General features: G+C 37.8%; 1 protein-coding gene across 1 annotated transcript; it reads right to left on the bottom strand.

Moving 5' to 3' along the window:
• Positions 1-3,804: 3,804 nt before the first annotated feature.
• Positions 3,805-7,918, bottom strand: LOC109239962. Its single transcript, XM_019406577.1, has 4 exons — positions 7,771-7,918; positions 5,249-5,453; positions 4,532-5,082; positions 3,805-4,322 (listed from the first exon to the last, which is right to left on the bottom strand). Exons 1-4 carry the CDS (start codon positions 7,916-7,918, stop codon positions 3,805-3,807), a joined length of 1,422 nt encoding a protein of 473 aa, XP_019262122.1.
• Between the last annotated feature and the right edge of the window lie 13,804 nt (positions 7,919-21,722).

Genomic DNA, 21,722 nt, shown 5'->3' with positions numbered 1-21,722 from the left:
CTGTGAAGAATGTTGTGAAATTGATAAACAGGACATATGTTGTGGATGAGGCAAAGGTAATAGTTGACACATATTTATATACCAAAATAAATTATGTACAATACAAATAATATACTAACATTAAATCTATAGTTTGCTGGTAGTTCAACCAAAAAAATGACCAACAACAAGGATTGAACAACCAGCAATTTCATTGCAATATTGGTGCTCAAGTGCATGCATGCACAAGCAACACAGGTATCTACAAACTAGCTACAAATTAGTTTTATTATTCACATTTTACCTACAACTTCCTATTTATATCTACAACTTTCAATGCAGTATTATATAGTATTATTTACCTTTTATATTTTAAATTAAAGATGCAGTTTGTCAAGAACATGTTCCAGCACATGGGGACTTATATCTAAATTTTCAAGAAGCAGCTGAGGTTGAACATGCAGGTATAAAATCATGCTGTCATTCATAAAATGTAATTGTTGTTTATACAATTTTACATTCATGTTAAGTAATATATGTTTTATGTAACAGATATTAATAATGTCAATGTGTGTTCCCCAATTCATGGAGTGACAGTAGCAGCTGAAACAGAACAAGTCATTGAGACACATCAAAATGAAGGTGAAGATGCACTTCATGTGGATGAAGTTGTTCCTGAAGGATCAGGAATTGATAAGAAGGGTGTCACATTGGATGACTTTGAGTTGGCAGACAACTTGACACAATTGGTTATGTTTGGAGAGCCCATACCACATGAAGCAACCCCTATTCATCCGGGGAGAACCAGGTAACCGGGGAAACATGCACGATCACCTTTCATACCTCTATACAGTTCTGGAGGCAACAGCTCTATTGCACCTAAATTTTTCTACCTCAAGCACCCCTTCATAACTCTAATTGGTGAAAATGTAGATGCTGATGTGTTAGATAAGTTCAACAAGTGGTTATACCACCGTAGCGACAAAGTATCTAAGAGGTGTGAATGCTTAGTTTGATACTTTCATTTCAGCATTTTAAAGTATGAATATCTAATTTATTATGTAATTTTTTACAGTAGGAAGGCTCCCTTTTCAACAAAGGATAACCAAATCAAGCCTTGGTTAGACCTTGGAGTTGAAAAGGTGGATAAGAAGGAGTGGTTTTATTCCCTTGCTCATCCCGGACAAGTCCTCAGTAACTCTGTAAGTATCAAAGAATAAATTCACAAAATATAGTTTGGTTTTATGTTTTGTAGTGTAATTGTAGGTATATTGTAGTTAATTTGTAGTTATAGTGTAGTTCAAGCTGAACATTTACAAATATGTGCTATAGTTTGAATGTCAATGTTATTGAGACCTTATGGTAGTTGTTGTGTTAACAATTAGCAGCTAAAGTGTAGCTAATTATTAGAATATTTGAATTCTGCCTTTGTAGTTTAATATGATTCTGAATTGTAAGAAATTGTAGTTACAGTGGGGCTAATAGTATATATTATTTTATTTTGCAGCACATTGATGTTATTATGTATTACCTGAGAAAAAGAGGCAAATATGGTCCCAACAACAACAACACTAGGTTTACGACAACTGATTGCTTGTTCAAGTCAAAGATTGAACAAATATATGAGAAGTTCATAAGTTCTCCAACAGAACAAAAATATTCGGTTGATAAACCCGATGATGATGTTGCAGAATATATTCTTAGGTATAGAATTCTTGCTAATGTTGCCTGGGATGAAGTTCACTATGTCATCATGCCCGTGAATATTATAGAGAATTTCCATTGGTTGTTGGTCGTTTTCGACATAGCGGACAGGCAACTTTATGTGTACGATTCCATGGTTTCTTCACACAATCATAAGGCTGTTGAAGCATGTGTTGAGAAGTTTTCAATCATTATCCCTCTGTATTTGTCTTGCACTGGTTTCTACGGGAAGCGTAAAGACATTGACTTCAAGACCACAAAGGCATACATTGAGAAACCAGTTACAGATCCTCTCAACATACAGTGGTTGGTTGTGGAGATTCCTCAGCAAAAGGAAGGATCACTGTAAAAAACCTATTCTCTCTTTCTGGATGTTTAATTTTTTTTATAATCATTTGTTAAATAATTTAAATTTTGTGTCTTATGCAGCGATTGTGGTGTATTTGTGGCTGCTTTTGCGAAATATGATAGCCTTGGAGATTTGTCAACCCTTCAGAAGACCTTTCGGATATCGACCAACACCGTACACGCTACGGAGCTCTACTATGGGACTATGCTACAAAAAAGCAAGAAGATGGGTCAATCAGTAAGAGTTAATTTACAGAAAGGTTAGCAAGGAGGAAGGGTGCACCTGCTTTGAATGAGAAGACTAGAGTGCATAGAAAGAAGAAATAGTGTCCTGTTTTCCTAGTTTTCTTGATGCAAATTTGTAGTTGAAGGAGAATACAATACTTTATGAACAAAATTATTAAGTTTTTATTGCAGCATACATTATTGTTTTGTTATTTATGTTTCATTATTAGTTATTCACTTCAATATAAATTGGCTTGTTTACAGCACCGTATCATCTTTATATTAAACATGAGTATTTTCATGAATATAGTTATTGTATATAAATGTTGCAGCTTTTTATCATAATTTTAAGATGTTTACCTCCAAGTTCTATGTAATATTTGTATATAACTGTCTGTTGAATATAAATTATACAACAAAAATGAAGAAATAAATACTCTAATTGTAGAAATGTGTTATCCTCAATTAATCTGTAAATTGTCTAGAAGATTTTACATAAACTACAATTTATCTACATTTAACCTACATTTTGACTACAATCTGGAAACAATTTACATGGAGTTACTTTTTAGTATCAATTGTATTGTACATAATAAGTATCTAAAATATAATTACACTAATTCAAAAACTAATGTAGATGCCTGACAAGATACATAAAAGCATATTTAACACACATGAACAAATTCTAGATGAATTCATAATGATTTTTAAAAACTTAAACGATTACACTGCCAAAATCCGCTAACTTTAACCCACTAACAGTTAGTTTGAATAACCATTCTAACTACATGATATTCATTTCTTTTTGGGAGCATTCTTGCAAGATCTTTTGTTGTGCCCTTCACCTCCACAATTTCCGCATGACACCTTGTACTTCTTAGACTTTATTTCATCATGTGTTTTATATCTTTCCTTTTGAGGTCTGCCTGGCTGCCTTTTATCTCCACTCGGTGGCTTTACTACCTCATCCAAAATATGTTGTGGCACAGTCCATTTGCTTTCATCGGGAAGAGGATTTACTGGTATTTCATACGTACGCAGAAGGCTCTCCCTTGTGTAATGTGGAGAGCAATAGTTTTCGTATGTTTCATGTCTGTGCCTTAATGCAGCCAAAGCATGCGCACATGGAAGTTCTTCAAGTTGGAATTGGCCACAGCTGCATTTCTTGTTTTCTAGACACACAATGTACCGCTTTACACCATCCAACACAGTATGTATATGATATGTTGAAGCCCTCACCTACATTTTCAGAACAAACACAAATAAAAAATAGTTACAATATTAAAAATATAGTATCGACAATATTTTTATATTTTATCTATAATTTATCTACAAAGTAATTACAAACTACAGTTCAACTACATTTTGCCTACAATTTATCTACAATCTGGAGACACTGTGTATTAGAATTTTTTTTTCCCTGCACCAAGACACTATATATTAAAGAGAGCTTACCCTAAGTTTCTGAGATAATGTACTATTTTTCTCCAATTCTTTGTTGAATTTGTAACCAAGGTATATGAAGGTACCCTTAGCCTTCAATAACTTCTATTTCGTCCAAGTTTCAAGAAGCGTCCTCATATACTCTAATAGGTCAAATATTGGCAGCTCTCTTGCATATTTTGTTACAGCATTCAATGATTCTGCAATGTTTGATGTCATAGTCCAAGTTCTATTTACCGTTGCATGTACTCTTGACCATCTATGATAGCCAATATCATAGAGGTATGATTTAACACGAGGGTCTATCTCTTCAATCTTCGACATCCTTTCATTAAATTCATCCAGAGTGTATGCCCCTGCTGTAGCAAAGTACAATTCATGTAATTGTAGATGACCCTTCTTGAATTTTGACCTTATATTTGTCCAAATATGCCACATACAAGAGTAGTGTGGCATGCCCGGATAGACAATTGATGTTGCCTTCATTATACTCTCATTTCTATCTGAAACAACACACATTGAAGGTCTTTCACCATATGCCTGCTTGAATTGCTCAAAGAACCACTTCCAAGATGCATCATTTTCAGAATCAACCACAGCATATGCCAAGGGCAATATTGTACCTACATTCAAAATTCATAAAATTTTAAATGGCAGATTTGCAGATGTAAATAAAAATATGAATACACAACAACTACAATTTACCTTCAAATATAGATAAGTTATCTACATTTTATTTGTACTGCCTACAAAATAACTACAAACTTTCTACAATGTATCCACATTTTATAAACTGCCTACAAAATAATTACTAAAATTTTACACTTTTTACCTGCTGCATCCATGGTGCTTGCAGTCAGCATAATCCCCCTGTAGGCTGACTTTAAGAATGTCCCATCAACAACTACTGCTGGCCTACAATGTTGCCAACCACTTATTGATGTAGAAAGAGCAACAAATGCGCACAAGAAGCATTCATCTGCTGTCTTCTTCAATTTAACATGAGAACCAGGATAAGTCTCCTCAAGAATATAAAAATATTTGGATAATTTGCTGTAGGAGTCAGCCGGATTCCCTCTCAAAAATTGTAAAGCCTTTTCCTTTGTTCTCCATGCTTGCATGTAGCTTAGGTTCACTCCGTGTTCTGCTAACATGCCAGTCTGTATGTCCTTTGGTGTGTACACAGTTTTTGGATCACAATACTTTGGAATGACCATGCTACCAACTACAGCTGCAGTACGTTTGCGTTGTATAAATATTTCGTCAATTAAGGAGCATGTGTATTGTCGGTTGAAACTCCTTATCTTGAACATTGCGGAATCATTAATTGATGTTGCCTTGAAGTGCCATTTACAGTTTTCACCAACGCATACAAGCCAGTAGCTGCAAAAAAAAAAACAAATTATAATTGTAGGTGCAACAGAAGGATTGTTTTAAGGGAAAATAACATAAACTACAATTTAACTACATTCTAACTACAATTTATCTACAATATTAAAAACCCCATTTTTTGAACAATGCACTGCTTAGAATCAGATTTTCTCTATACCTTCTATGACTAGATCTTTTAACTTTGAACTGAAACTTGTGCACCACAGAAAAGTGCTTCATTGCAGCAGCTACAGTTTGTTTGTCATGATACACTTGTCCTTCTTCAATATCGGTTTGCGTATATTCTTTTATTATTTCACTTTGATATTCCTCTATATCTGGAGAGGATGGCATATCAAGTAACTTTAGCGATCCAGATGAACCTGCATCAAAATAGAGATAAACAGTGTCATTATAAATTTGTAGAATCTTTGTAGATAATTTGTAGATATCTACAAAAATTTGTAGTCATCTATTTTAAGATGTCAGACATTGTAGTTACACTGTAGTTAAATTGTTGCACTTTGTAGATTGCTCTGAAAACAATACTGCTTGCCTCTTTCTTTATGAGAAATTGTAGTCAAATTGTAGATATATGTAGTAAATTTGTAGATAATATCATAAAACTAAAATTCTAAGCATTTTTCGAACTACACAAACCTGCACTTGTGTTATCATTGGTGATTGCCAATTCCATATTGAAATCTCGTACACTTATACATAGCGGATATGAACCTAAGTTTTTATTCTCCTTTTTGGTCTCCATATACACACGAACCCCCATATCATTCCTAATCTCCATTGGGGGACAATTGTCGTTCACGATGTATTTGATTTCTACAATTTTTTCAGTAGTATCAATTGATAGTTGTTCTGCAATTGTAGAGATCAGAGTACTGTAGCTTGCATTCTCATCTACCACAATGGCATCCACTTCAAAATCTCTAAATCTGCCATAGTTATCCCAATTGCCATTAAATTGTAGCATAATTATGATTTTGGACATGATTATTGTTGATGCTTTTTTTTGATTTCTAGATTGAAAGAAGAAAAGATGAAGAAGAGATAGATCTGATCGACAATTTGATAGAAGACGAAGAACATATTTTTTCAACTTTGAGTTGTTGAAACTCGAAAATTTTGAATTCTACAATTTGAATTCAAATCTTAGAAGCTGTTAGTAGTTGAATATCTTCGTAGTTTTTGTAGCTTTTAGTAGTTGATTATCTGTTCGTTCTTTTTTTTTTTTCAGAATTTGAATTGTAGTTCTGGAGGAAAAAGCGCAGATGTGAAATCTCCTTTCCCTTTTTAAAAATTGAATTTAATGTAGAATCAATTATCACCAAGAATCTCTCCTTAATTTTAGCGCGCTTTTTAGGGAATATTCTGATCCTTTAATGCCTAATAGTCGAATGGTACAAATTTTCTAGGTAAAATGTGGACTGGGCGGGTAATATACAAAATATGCACATTTTTGATAATAAACTTTCATATATATGGTATAGGAAGGAAAAAATACCTTTAAAGAACATGTATATATCCAAACACGTGAAGGTAAAGAAAATCTGCTTGGATCAATTCTCGATTCAATTCTTATAAAGATCTTTTCTAACAGACACTTAATTCCTTTTAAAATATAAGCTTAAACTAGTTTAAATTCGTGAACCCCCTTGTATCTCTAATATCTTTCTTTACAAACACTTCAATACCCAGTATCCAATTCTCCAGTCTATCCAATAAATTTCACCATTTTTCACTAAATATTTAACAATGAAAATAATAGCTAACGAAGTGAATTATTCAAGAACTATAAGACTGAAGGAACGATAGCAGAATCAATAAGGGTAAACAATGGAGATTTTCACTTTTCTCCCAAAGAGGAATAAAGCATAAAGAGTGGATCAATAATGAAAAGAAAAAAAAAATTAGGAATGAAAAGAGAAACAAAACAACCTGAAATTGCTTCTTGATTAATGAACAAAAATCCGGCAGCTACACAAGCAGAGACGCAACAATATTTACGGCCGGAACTCAAACAAGACAGAACCTCGAACGTGAACCTCAAACCGGCGATTTCGGATTTGCAAACGGGTAGCTCAAAACCCAAACTCGAATTTGAAATAAAATGCTTCGAATATTTTAGATATATTGGACTGTTCTTGATTGTCTTGTAGTCTAGGGATCTATATTTTTGCCCTTTTCAACTGATCTTCGTTCATTTTTATTTTTTTTTGTGTATATGTCTTCAATGCTTTTCAATGAAACGATTAGGGAGGGTCAAGGACTTAGAGGGTTTCTATAATTGAGTATTTTATATGGAGGTGGGAAGTGATGTTGGCCATTGGATTAGAATGAAAATAGATGGCTAGGATTAAATCTTGCACTTAAGTGGGCTAATGGGTTGGGAAGAATGAGCTAAGGGTAATTGGGTTGTACCATGTTTTTTTGGTTGTTTTTTTTTATTTCTTTTCTTTTATTAAAAGGATGAATTAAAAATAGCTTTATAAGGATACTAGTATATTTAAGATAATAAAAATGTTTAGAGAAGANTCTACGTACACTTATACATAGACGGATATAGTAACCTAAGGTTTTTACTTCTACCTTTTTTCGTCTACCATATACACACGAACCCCCATATCATTTCCAATTCTACCGATTGGGGGACAATTGTCGTTCACGATGTATTTGATTTCTTACAAGTTTTTTCAGTAGTATCAATTGATAGTTGTTCTGCAATTGTAGAGATCAGAGTACTGTAGCTTGCATTCTCATCTATCACAATGGCATCCACTTCAAAATCTCTAAATCTGCCATAGTTATCCCAATTGCCATTAAATTGTAGCATAATTGCGATTTTGGACATGATTTGTTGTTGATGTTGATGCTTTTTTTTTTTATTTCTAGATTGAAAGAAGAAAAGATGAAGAAGAGATAGATCTGATCGACAATTTGATAGAAGCAACGACGAAGAACAGATTTTTTCAACTTTGAGTTGTTGAAACTCGAAAATTTTGAATTCTACAATTTGAATTCAAATCTTAGAAGCTGTTAGTAGTTGAATATCTTCGTAGTTTTTGTAGCTTTTAGTAGTTGATTATCTGTTCGTTCTTTTTTTTTTCCAGAATTTGAATTGTAGTTGTGGAGAAAAAAACGCAGATGTGAAATCTCCTTTCCCTTTTTAAAAATTAAATTTAATGTAGAACCAATTATCGCCAAGAATCTCTCCTTAATTTTAGTGCGCTTTTTAGGGAATATTCTGATCCTTTAATGCCTAATAGTCGAATGGTACAAATTTTGTATGGTATAGGAAGGAAAAAATCCCTATTGGTTAATCCCCATAAGGCCTCGAATTTGAGAAAGCTCCTCTACGGTACCCAATTGTGACATGCTTTATTTTTAGGAAAAATTCCAGTTATGTCTATTTATCAGTAGCTTATATAAAAATTGGCCAATTTATAAAATATTACTAATAGCTATTTGTAGCCGAAAAAGGTCAAATTTTTGCTTTCTTTTGAGTGAGTGTTATTAGAATAGATTGGGTACATCTCAAGGAGCTTGAATCTCAGTTTTGGGATGATTTGGTGGAGTTTTGAGGTAGTTTGAATTGAAAATTCGAAGTAGAAGATGAACATGAAAAAAATAATAGGTGTATCATTTGTGTATCACATATTTATCATATTTGTATCAAATGTATATCACATGTATACCCGCGTATGAGATACATGCGTGATACATGTTTGATACATATGCGGCATAAGATTTTTTTGAACTCGATTTTTTAACTACGAATTTTGATACCAAATCAGTCCAAATCACCTCCAATCTTCCTCAAATTTTGTATATTGACTCATCTATATGTTTTCAATGAATCTCAACCATACCCATTCAAAAAATAAAAAAAATCCTTTTTTGCTTAAATTTTTGGAATCTTGTATGTATATATTTTTTGTATTTCATCACCTTATTTGTTACTTCATCCATGAAATTTTTCTTCCGTCTTGCATATAATATTGCTAATCACGCTTTTAAAATATGAAAGGAGATCTATGTGTGTGATTCTTGGAGAAAAAGAACCTTATTTCTTTGGGTTTTCACTTTTTATATGTGCTTGGCTAGTTTTGATAAGTTTATGATTAATGGCTAGAGGTTGGTAAGTTTGGACTTTTTGGGGACATTTCTGTAAGATTCCCTTATTTTTATCCTGGTTTTGGTAAATAAGTAATCACTTCAATTAAATTATTCAAAACAGTAAAATAGAAATTGTCATACGATGAGTAGTAATACATAAATAATTATTATGCAAGAAATATCTACTTTAAGATGCCATTTGGTAAAGATATTAAAAAATTCGGTATAAAATTATGTACAACGAATTCAACGTTTAGTTTTTAGTACAAAACTTTGTAAACTAATGCAGCGTTAGACTTTATATTGCGAGTACTGGCATAGTTTATGCTAAGATTACGTATTATTTTAGGCAAATAGAATGTAAGGGTATGTTTCTCTTAAGATATTGCTCTTAGCTAAGCGCTAATGTCATATATTTTTATTCCAAAATTTTCTCTCAAAAAAAAAAATACTACACAAATTTTCGCATCAATTATTGTTATCTCAGTAATGCAAAATAGTTATTTAGGGTTTTAAACCAAAAATGTTGTATTATATCTTTAATTATGATTAATTAATTACGCAGAATTTAAGAAGCGCACGGTATACCTTTCCAGCCAAGCATAGACTAACAATTTTGGACTCGAAAGAGAAAACCAGTCAAAACCAATAATTAGCAATTATATAGCATGACATTAATTCCTCATATCACAAGTCATTCTAACAACTATTCTTTTAACCAAACAATATCTCATAATAATCCCTAAGTAACACACCATACTAGTGGGCGATGACCTGTTATCTCGTCTCTGGATTAACATCCAATTCTTTAATCATTAAAACTAACACGAATTATTAGGGTTTTTGATGCACGTCCTTATCTCCATTTTGTTGTCTCTTTATTTAGTTGAAACTCAAAAGAGGAAAGAAAACCAATTTTGAAGTTTCTATGTGTTACCACTAAAACCTCTTTTTAACTTAGCACTAAGCCATGCATGCTAACGACGCGAGGGACATTAATTCGCAGGGCCCTCCGCTACAATTCTCAACCCAAACATGGATTAGGTGAATTATTATTTTTGTCACTTTTTTCCTTTATTCTTCTTTCTTTCTTACAAAAAGAGATAAAGGTTTGTCCATAGTGCCCACCAATATTTCTACTAATGCTTGATTTATGATTAATATAGACTTCTTAATTAACATCTTAGTCCTATTGGTGTCTAGTTTTTCTCTTCTTTTGGAAACCACAAAAAAAAAAGTGTTACAAAGTGATCCAAAAGTGGATAAGTGTTGTAAACGACTATCTAAGCATATACTTTTAAAGTAGTACTGGGATCGTGTTGGAAATCATTTTGATTTCTATAATAAATTTAAGAATATGATTATGGGGAGTGTCTATATATAGATATAGATTTGAACATTAAGATATTATATTTAAATCTGAATACTGAATGATTAGAATTGTTTATTTTCTTAGATATTTATATTTTATTTTTATTAGAAAGTAATGCTTCGGAGGGGTATTCAATTATCCCCTCCATTCGAAAATTACACCATGAATAAGGTGACAGTATTTTTTTAATGCATGTATAACTTTTGAATCCACTTGAAATTTAAAAAAAATTATAGTGACAAAAATGGTTTCAAAGTAGTAGATTAAAATTTAAATCCTTATTAAAATCCCTTATTCCAGCGGTTGAATAGATTGAAAGAATTTCTAGTGCCTACTTTTCAGTACAAGATTGGAAAGAAGAAATCACGTTAAACTCCATGAAAAGAAACACAAAAACAGAAAAGGAAAATGATAATTTCAAGAAGAGTCCCACATACTTGGAAAATTTTTGTTTGAAGAGGAGATGGAAGGGACCCATGATTAATTATACTTCTATTGTGTAACTGTCATTGATCAGAAGCTAGAGTTGTGCGGCTCCTTTTTAATGATAATCTCGGAAAAATAAAAGAATATTCATTATTGAAAATTTTACCTCCTATAATAAAGTTTTACACTCTATTTATTATAGCAAAAACTCTTTTAAAATATTATTTTCTATAGCTACCTTTTAGTTTTTATATTAAAATATGTATTTATGGTCACTTCTTACCGTTAAGTCATTAAATACGCTGTCTAATATTTTTCTCTCATTCTTTCAGTTTATTCTCTCCCAAAATCACTGCATAGTATCTTATCTCTACACAATCTCTCTCCCACAGCGTCATTGTCTTCCCCATTGTTGAACCACGATTCTCTTTTATTTGCAGGTTTTCTCTCTAGATTGTTCTCAAACCCTAGAGTAGATTTTTTAAATTTCATCTCTATTAACATGAGTTTCAAATTTCATAATCAAAGTTTCTGATATGAGTTGTATCTTTTCCATGATCCCAAAGTGGAGCGGACATGGCCTGTTCATAGCTGAATTGATTTTGAATGTTGACATGGAAGAGGAAAGGACAGAGGAGAGGGGTGACAGCCACTAATGAGATTAGGATTAGGTTTGGGATTTTTAATTTGTACATTGGTTTTCTCTTCTTGTATTTAGATGTATTTATATGTATTCGATAAGACATACATATTTATACAGTGGTTTTCTCTACTTGTATTTAGATATATTTATATATATTCGATAAGGCATACATTGATTTTTATTTTGTATAGTGATTTTTGACTGTTGTATTATTAGATGTATTTATATGTATTTGAGTTCATACAACAATATTTTTAAATACATTGTTAGTTCTATCATTTTGATGCTATTCATCAATTGGTTATGCATTCAATCTAGTTGTATTCATCTGTATTTTCATCCTAACTTTATCCATATGTATTTAAAACAACAATACAATAAAATACCGTGAAATACTCTCAATACAAGTAGAAAACCAATGAATACAACCAATTGAAATATACTCAATAAAGCAGTAATACTGTGATGACCCAAAAGGTCATAACTTGTTTTTAAATTAAATTCTGCTTTTCGAGGCCTTAAAAACCTCTTTTAGCATCACCTCGATTGCATGCGCAGTCCGGGCGCGTAGCCGGAAAGCCTATATGTGAAAATCTGTAAAAAAAATAATAAATTTTGACTATAAAATGAATTAGTTTGACTTTAGTCAACGTTTTGGGTAAACGGATTCGGGCCCTACGCGAACGCAACCACCTGGACGTGAACGCGAAGGCTCGAGGAGTTAGTGCCCCGCGAACGCGAGCCCACTTCCGCGAACGCGAAGGTCTCTCAGGCCTAGCTCATCGCGAACGCGATGAGACTATCGCGAACGCATAGACCAAATTTGCCCAGTTATTTTTAAGTTCAAAAAAACAGAATGTATTACGGGGATTCCACCATTTTTCATAAACTTCATCTTCTCCACACCTTTTGGGCGATTTTTGAAGAGGAACTTCACCATAGCTTCATAGGTATGTAATTCTAAGCTCGTTTTCTTCCCTTTTTATCAACACCCACTAGATTTCTAGGCCTAAAACATGAAATTAAGGGTAGAAAATTAGGGATTCGGGTAGAGTTAGGGCTTTTTGATTATTTGGGAATTTGACCTCGTTTTGGGGTCGGATTTCTGATAACTGTGATTTTAACACGTTTTATGCCCATACTTGCCTATGCTTTATGTATGAATTGTCATAAAATAGACCCAGAATGCTTACAAAGTGCGCTTGATTGCAGGTTTGAGCGACAAGATGACAAAAGTCAAAAATCGGCTCGAAACGGAGTGAAACCTGCTCAAGTGTCAAAAATCATTGAAGTGGGGACAAGAGGACCTAGCGCGGACCGCACTGATTTGCTGCGCGGCCGCGCTAGGAGATTCAGAGAGCATCCATTTCAAGGGTTTCCATGCGCGGTCAGCGCTCCTTTCTACGCGATCAGTGCTGGTGTCCACGCGGTCGCGCTTCATTGTTGTGCGGTCCGCGCCCATTAGCCTGCGCGGCCGCGCTACCTCTTTGTGCGGTCCGCGTCCCCAGCTTCAGAAGTGAGTGATCGAAGGCCAAGACCCCTACGCGGCCGCGCTGCATTTCTGTGCGGTCCGCGCCACCCCCGCAGGGGTATTTTTGTCCAGTTTTTCTAGCCTAGTATAAATAAAATATTTTATTATTTCTAGGTTAAGTTTTAGATATCAGATAGCAGCAGCACTCGTGAGACTCAAGCTTTAGCCTATTTTGGGCATTTTCATCTTGTTTTATCGTGGATTCTTGTAGATTAACATTCTAGTTAATTAATATGTTGATTTTATCTACTACTTCTTCAATTTCTGTTGCTATTATGTCTAGCTAAACCCATTAGCTAGGGTTGTGGCTCAACCCTAGTGTGGGTAATTAATGGGTGTGATTGTTTAATGCTTGAATGATGTTGGGTGTTTGCTATTTGGGTTAATTTTATAATTTAACTAGGATTTGGTGGTTGCAAACACTAAGTCTAGCTTAGTGGGTCTTGACTCTTCTTGAGAAAGAGTGTCTATGACTCCAAAATTAACCCAACAAGGAATTGGGATGGACCCATGAGAATGGTAGTCCCAATTAACGGGTTAAACCTCGAGAGAATAATTACCCAACTTGAACCCTAAGTTGCTTGGGCTTGTTGGCCTAACCAATTGGTCTCGAGAGAGTCAATTGGGCAAAATCACTCTTTCTACCGAGAGGTGTGAGAGTGATTGCAATCGTGCAACGGTTATAGCATAAGCCCCATAATCATCATTCTTGTATTAGGAATCTCTACCCGTTAGTTAACCACCTAGGTAAAGGCCACGACCCTAGTGCCTTTCTCTATCTTGCATACAACCTAGAATTAATATCTTAGCATAATTTAGTTATAATTAGTAGTTGTTAAATTGTAGTTGATAATCATAAAAACTCAAAAATGATAGAAGATCAATTAGAAGCAAACACGCATTTCTAGGCTAAGCAAATATCCAACTCCCTTTCTAGCTCCCTGTGGAAATTGACCCCGATACCACTATTGGGTAAAAGTATTAGCGCCCACTCTTCCTAAGGTTGAGTCCGCTGCGCGATTCACTTTTTGTCGCCGTTGCCGGGGAGCTTACGGTGTTGACTATTTGTGTAGCTAGTTTTGTGTTTTGCTTCTCTTTCCTTCTTTTTACTAACTTTATTTGTGTTGATCCATCAGGTACACATGGCTCTAAACGGAAATGACCCTCTTGGCAATGCCTTGGCGGGGGAGGAGGTTGAAGATGTTGAGCAAGATGAGCTTCCGGTACCTCAAGTACCACGGAGAGGTAGAAATGCCAATGCTAATGTACATGACAACAATCCTATTCCAGACCCTCCTCCGCCACCGCCAAGAGCGGTCCCAAGAGTTCTTCCTAATCAAGGGTACACGAGTGCCATCGTTCCTCCCCGAATCCGGGCGGGGAACTTTCAAATCACAAATGTCATGTTGACCTTGCTCGAGCAAAGGGGATATTTTACGGGCGCCTCCGACCAAAATGCATACAAGCACTTGAAGGGGTTCGTAGATACTTGCTGGGGCAGCAAACGAACAAACGTGTCAGAGGATGCGTTGAGATTGAGGCTTTTCCCATTTTCTCTTCGGGGCAAAGCGTTGGACTGGTTAGAAAGGTTACCAAATCATTCTATCACCACATGGGATGAATTGGCGGACAAATTTATTGCCAAGTTCTTTTCTCCAAGTCATATGGCGGCTCTTCGGGACGAGATTCTAGCCTTTAAGCAAATGCCAACGGAGCCATTGCATGAGATCTAGGAGCGATATAGAACAATGGTGAAGGAATGCCCTAACAACGACATGACTGAGGCGATGATCCAACAGACTTTCTATAGGGGCATCAACACCACAAATCAATGCATTGTGAACCAATTGGCCGGTGGGAACTTTATGAAACTTTCTTACCAAGAGGCATGTGACGTACTTGATGAAATGGCGGACACCTTTTCGGCATGGCAAAGCCGAGCAAATGTACCCCAAGGTGAGCCCACGATCATCCATTTGCACAAGGAGTTGAGTGATCATGGCCAAGCTATTGCCGAACTTACAACAACAATGAATCAGTTGGCGAAGGCGCAATTGCAACAAGTACAAAACCCACGCCAAGTCAATGCAATGGAGAATGTTTCTATGCTAAAAAGTGAGGCAAAGAGGGTAACAACAACCTCAAGGTAGCGGTGAGCAGTTTGACAACAACAACGATGGTGGTGGTTATTCGAACAGGTGTTTTGATGATCAAAGTGAGGAGTGCCAATATGTAAATAACTACCAAGGAAATAGAGGAAATCAAGGAAATCAACAATGGCGCCCCCAAGGCAATTGGGGCAATCAACAAGGAGGCGGCAATTGGAATAACAATAATCAACAACAGGGTGGCAACAATTGGAACAATAACAATCAAAACAACAATTGGGGTAATCAGAGTACTAACCAAGGCAATTGGAATGGGAACAATGGTGGTAGGGGGCAAGGATTTCAAAGGCCCCCCATATTCTAACAACCAAACAATCCACCTCCCTTTCAGTCCCAAGGGCCTAGTTCTTCTGGAAGTGATATGGGACGGATAGAAATGATGTTCGAGCAGATGATGAAAAAGAACCAAGATTCTGACGCACAATTGGCTTCGCATAACACATCTATCCGGAACCTAGAGGTGCAAATAGGACAAATCTCTCAAGCTTTAAATACCCGCCCAAAAGGAGCGCTACCAAGTGATACGGTAGTGAACCCGAAAGGGGGTAACAATCATGTGATGGCTGTTACAACTAGGAGTGGAAGAGGCGGTGATGTGCATGCATCGGTTGAGAATCAAGTTGTGAATGATGAAATTGAGTTGCATGATGATGATGCACCTTTGAATGTTGACAATGTGGTTGAACCAATAGTGGCAAATGATGTGCGGGTTGATATTGATGATGAGGCCGGGGTAGAGACTCAAGATACCGTGAACCCGTCTAGGGAACACATTATTGATATACCCGAGCCGGCGGTGCCCAAGGCAAAGGCACCCTTGCCTAGACCACCTCCACCATATCCTCAACGGTTAGCAAAGCAAAAGAACGACAATCAGTTCAAGAAATTCATAGACATGATGAAGAGCCTCACAATCATTGTTCCTTTAGTGGAGGCACTTGAACAAATGCCTGGGTACGCAAAATTTATGAAGGATTTAGTCACCAAGAAGCATTCTATGGAGTGTGAAACAATAAAAATGACGCACCAAGTTAGTGCGATTGTGCATTCTATGGCCCCGAAACTAGAAGACCCTGGAGCTTTCACTATTCCTTGCACTATCGGAAGTGCGGACTTTGCTAAGGCCCTATGTGACTTGAGGGCTAGCATTAATCTGATGCCATACTCAGTCTTCAAGACTTTGGGAATTGGGCAACCTAGGCCAACCTCCATGAGACATCAAATGGCAGACTGGTCGATGGAGAGGCCTTTAGGTATAATCGACGATGTGCTTGTCTGGGTGGACAAATTCATATTGCCGGCCGACTTTGTCATATTGGATTGAGAAGTGGATTTCGAAGTGCCTATTATTCTTGGAAGACCTTTCCTAGCTACGGGGAAGGCATTGGTTGATGTGGAAGCATGGGAGTTAACATTCCGTATGGGAGATGAGAAGGTGGTATTTCATGTGTGCAAGTCAATGAGGCAACCCAATAGTACGGAGATGTGTTCATTTGTGGACATTGTCACGGCGGTGATAGTGGATGACACAAGTGCCTTGATTAATGTTGAAGATCCTCTTGAAGTCGTGCTTCTTAACATGGATGCCAATGATGATGCCGGTAGAGTGGAGTGCATGAATGCATTGCATGGAATGGGTTCATATTCATATGAGCCTTGGAAACTATCTTGGGCTCTAATTCTACTCTTCCAGTTATTCTTTCTTCTTGCCTTACTAATTTGCAGGTTGAGGCCACTGTAGAGGTGCTCCAAAAGCGAAAAAGGGCAATAGGATGGACTTTGGTGGACATCAAGGGGATAAGCCCCGCATTTTGCATGCATAAGATCATTTTGGAGGAGGATGCACGGCCATCTCTTGAACATCGAAGGAGACTCAACGAGGTGATGCAAGAAGTGGTAAAGAAAGAGGTCATCAAGTGGCTTGACGCCGGTGTGGTTTACCCGATCTCGGACAGTTTATGGACCTCCCCGGTCCAATGTGTGCCAAAGAAGGGTGGAATGACGGTAGTGACCAATGCCAACAATGAGTTGATTCCTACTCGGACAGTTTCGGGTTGGAGAGTGTGTATGGACTATAGAAAGCTGAACAAGGTGAAAAGAAAAGATCATTTCCCACTACCATTCTTGGACCAAATGCTTGATCGTCTTGCGGGCCGGGCCTTTTATTGTTTTCTAGATCGCTACCCGGGGTATAATCAAATTCTCATTGCCCTAGAGGATCAGGAGAAGACAACCTTTACATGTCCTTATGGCACGTTCGCTTTCTCGAGAATGCGATTCGGACTATGTAACGCCCCAGCGACCTTTCAAAGATGTATGATGGCAATCTTCACCGACATGGTGGAGGATATCTTGGAGGTGTTCATGGACGACTTCAGTGTGGTGGGAGATTAATTTGAAGAATGTTTGGTGAACTTGGATAGGGTTTTGGCAAGATGTGAAGAAACCAACCTTGTGCTCAACTGGGAGAAATGTCACTTTATGGTGCAAGAGGGAATTGTATTGGGCCACAAAATCTCAAGGCAAGGAATTGAAGTTGATAAGGCAAAAATAGAGGTTATCTCAAGACTCCCTCCCCCTACTTCTGTCAAAGGGGTGAGGAGTTTTCTTGGTCATACCGGGTTCTACCGGCAATTCATTAAAGATTTTTCAAAAATTGTGAACCCGCTTTGCAAGTTGTTAGAGAAGGATGTCAAGTTTATCTTTAATGAGAAGTGCATGGAGTCTTTTGAGCTACTGAAACACAAGTTGACAACAACCCCTATAATCACTGCACCTAATTGGGATTTGCCTTTTGATCTTATGTGCGATGCGAGTGATGTAGCGGTTGGGGCGGTGCTAGGCCAAAGAATCAACAAAATGTTCCATCCTGTGTATTATGCTAGCAAGACTATGAATGAGGCCCAGAGAAACTACACAGTGACAGAAAAGGAGCTATTGGCTATTGTGTTCGCGATGGAGAAATTTAGACCTTACCTTATGGGGGCAAAGGTGATCATACACATGGACCATGCAGCCCTTCGGTATTTGATGACTAAGAAGGATTCGAAAGCAAGATTGATGAGATGGGTGCTACTCCTTCAGGAATTTGATTTAGAGATTGTGGATAGAAAGGGAAGCGAGAATCAAGTTGCCGACCATTTGTCCCGATTAGATGAAGATGGGAGACCAAGTGATGGTATTGAGATCAATGATAGGTTCCCTGACGAGCAGCTTCTTTCCGTTTCTATGTGTGAAATGCCATGGTTCGCGGACATCGCCAACTTCATTGTGACTGGTAACATCCCGTGTGAGCTCTCTTCCAACCAAAGGAAGAAACTCACGCGGGATAGTTTGGATTTCTATTGGGATGATCCGTATTTGTTTAGAATTTGCATGGATGGAGTGATAAGAAGATGTGTACTAGAAAGTGAACAAATGAGCATATTGGAGGCTTGTCACTCTTCTCCCTATGGTGGCCATCACGGGGGGGTGAGGACGGCCTCAAAACTTTTGAGTTGCGGATTCTATTGGCCGATGCTGTTTAAGGATGCTAGTGAATTGGTGAAGAGATGTGATCCATGTCAAAGAGCCGGCGGTATTTCCAAGAAGGATGAGATGCCCCTCAATACAATTCTCGTGGTGGATATTTCTGATGTTTGGGGCATCGATTTCATGGGTCCGTTCGTGAGATCTTGTGGTAACACTTACATTCTCGTGGCGGTGGACTATGTCTCAAAGTGGGTGGAAGCCGTGGCTCTACCCAACAATGAAGCCCGAAGTGTTGTAGCATTTTTGAAAAAGAGTATCTTTACGAGATTTGGTACTCCTTGGGCCATTATTAGTGATGGGGGGTCCCATTTTTGCAACAAGGCTTTTGACTCATTGCTTGCTAAGTATTGAGTTAATCACAAAGTGACCACCCCCTATCATCCACAAGCTAGTGGACAAGTGGAAGTCTGAAATCGGGAGATAATGAGTATTTTGTCCAAAACGGTGAATGCTAATAGGACCGATTGGTCGAAGAAATTGGATGATGCTCTTTGGGCTTATCGGACGGCTTACAAGACTCTAATTGGTATGTCTCCGTATCGGTTGGTGTTTGGTAAAGCTTGCCATCTTCAAGTGGAACTTGAGCACAAGGCTATGTGGGCATTGAGGAAGTTGAACTTGGAATGGGATGTTGCAGCAAATCTCCGAGTGGAGCAATTGAATGAGCTTGATGAGTTTAGATTTCATGCCAACTCCAGCTCGTCTTTGTACAAGGACAAGATGAAGTACCTCCATGACAAGTATGTTCAGGGTAAAGAATTTAAGGTGGGTGACATGGTTCTTCTTTTCAACTCCCGGTTGAGGTTATTCCCGGGAAAGCTCAAGTCTAGGTGGAGTGGTCCATTTGAAGTTGTTGGGGTGACCCCATTTGGTGCTATTGATATCAAGAACAAAAATGGTGAAGTTTTCTGACTCAATGGGCATCGTGTGAAGCATTACTTGGGGAAGATTAATGACAGCCACGTGGTGGCACTCCTTCATTTGAAGTGATATTGTGGTAAAATGCATCGTGCCGCGACGTTAAATCAGGCGCTTCTTGGGAGGCAACCCATGTCTTTTTCTTTCTTTTTATTTTTCCGTTGTAGATTAGGATTTTTCAACTCATGGTTTGTGAGATGTTGCAGGGTTGATGTTGGACCAGTGCAGGGCAAAAGTAGCAAAAAATTTTAAGGTCTCTGAAGTTTGCCTATGCGGCCGCGCACCAAAACAGTGCGGTTCGCGTAGGCTGGTGAAATGGGAGCTGAGTCTCTGAAGTTTGCTACGCGGTCCGCGTGACATTTTTGTGCGGTCCGCGCGCGAGAAGCCCAAATTACATACTCTCTGAAGTTTCCCACGCGGCCGCGCACCAATACAGTGCGGTCTGCGTGGGTTGTTCAGGCAATTAAGGATGCTGAAAATCCAGCGCGGTCCGCGGCCATATCTGTGCGGCCGCGCTGGTGGGTAAGTAATGGGTCCCACAATGTTTTCTATAAATAGAGGCCCTAGGCTTCATTTTAACCTTTTCGCAAATTTTCTACCTGAGCTCTCAAATTTTCATTGTGCATCAAAACAACTTGCTTCAAGTAGTTAAAACTTTCACAACCCCTGGTAACATTCCTCACTAATCTCATTCATAGTTTATTTTATTTTATTTTGCTTCCTGTTAGTATAACTTCTTATTTTCTTCTTTCTCTCTTAGTTTTACCTGTTAGGGTAGATTTTGTGTGTTTATGTGAAACAATGGGCATGACTTCTTGATTAGTAACTAAGTAGGGACAATTAGGACCCATAATTTGAACAAATAAATTGGACTTAAATGAAAATCCCCATCCTTAGTTCATTGTTTGCCCTACGCGGCCGCGCGTCCTTTCTGCACGGTCCGCGCCAGCCTAGCGCGGCTGCGGTCCAAAACAGTGCGGACCGCGTCGGTGAGATTCAGAGAGGGGTGTCTCTGGAACATCTTAAGCATGGTCCGCGCTCCAGTTTTACGCGGTCCGCGCTACCCAGCGCGTCCGCGTGGCTCTTTTGCATGGTCCGCGCCCCTTCTATTCTGCAATCCTGTTTCTACACCATGCTTTCAACTGTACCATCCAATTCACTGCATATGCTTCAACTAACAATATTAGACTTTTCTTTGCAGATCATGGTTAAGCAACGAGGAGGAAAAGAACAACAACCCGGGAGGGGTGGTTCCTCCCGAGGGGGAAAAGGAAAGCGGGTTGTTAAACTCACTCCCCAGACTCGGGAGAATATAAAAAAAGACCCGCAAGATAATAAGGGAAGCTGATAGAGCTGCCTCCCACTCTTCGGGGAGTGATTATGCACCATCCCGGAGTATTACTTCTGAATCTGCTCCCACTCACATGTCTCTCTCGCTCCAATTGCATGACTCTCCTTCAACTTCACCTACCTCCAAGGGACCAGCTGATAAAAACCTCAAAAAACCGGTGAATATAGTTTTGGACTCGTCTGATGAGTCCGAAGATAGAAGTGAGGCACAATACTCCACCTCCCCCACAGCTTCATTATCTTGGGAGAGTGCAGGATATGGTGAGGGGGGTGAGCCCCAAGTTGGTGGTGTTGATAGAACAAGAAAACCGGAAGCATGGGCTGATAGATTTGTAAGTGAAATAGCCTTCCACAGATTTCGAGAGTGGTGGCCCAAAAGAAAATTGATTCCGGAGAGGCAATTTATTGACTCTGATCTTCTTCCTCTAAACCCACATGTGCAAGCACAATTCCGTACTAGAGAGGGTTGGGGGTTCTTCAAGGAACGTTGCATAGTCGCAAATGAACATATGGTGAAAGAATTTTACTGCAATGTTTATCATGTAGTGAAAGACTCAAAGGCGACACAAGTGAGGGACAAAG

Source organism: Nicotiana attenuata, unplaced genomic scaffold (genome assembly GCF_001879085.1).
Source record: "Nicotiana attenuata strain UT unplaced genomic scaffold, NIATTr2, whole genome shotgun sequence".
In the NCBI taxonomy this organism is placed as follows: Eukaryota; Viridiplantae; Streptophyta; class Magnoliopsida; order Solanales; family Solanaceae; genus Nicotiana; species Nicotiana attenuata.
Note: the sequence above shows the minus strand (reverse complement) of the source record. Positions and strands in the feature narration are given on the sequence as shown.

What these genes read in the sequence shown, in the direction of transcription:
- LOC109239962 (XM_019406577.1), bottom strand. Translation starts at nt 7,918, where the DNA reads ATGCTACAATTTAATGGCAATTGGGATAACTATGGCAGATTTAGAGAT. An exon ending in TGATACTACTGAAAAAACTT is followed by an intron (nt 5,454 to 7,770) that starts GTAAGAAATCAA and finishes ATTTTGATGCAG; the next exon opens with GTTCATCTGGATCGCTAAAG. An exon ending in AAAAGATCTAGTCATAGAAG is followed by an intron (nt 5,083 to 5,248) that starts GTATAGAGAAAA and finishes TTTTTTTTGCAG; the next exon opens with CTACTGGCTTGTATGCGTTG.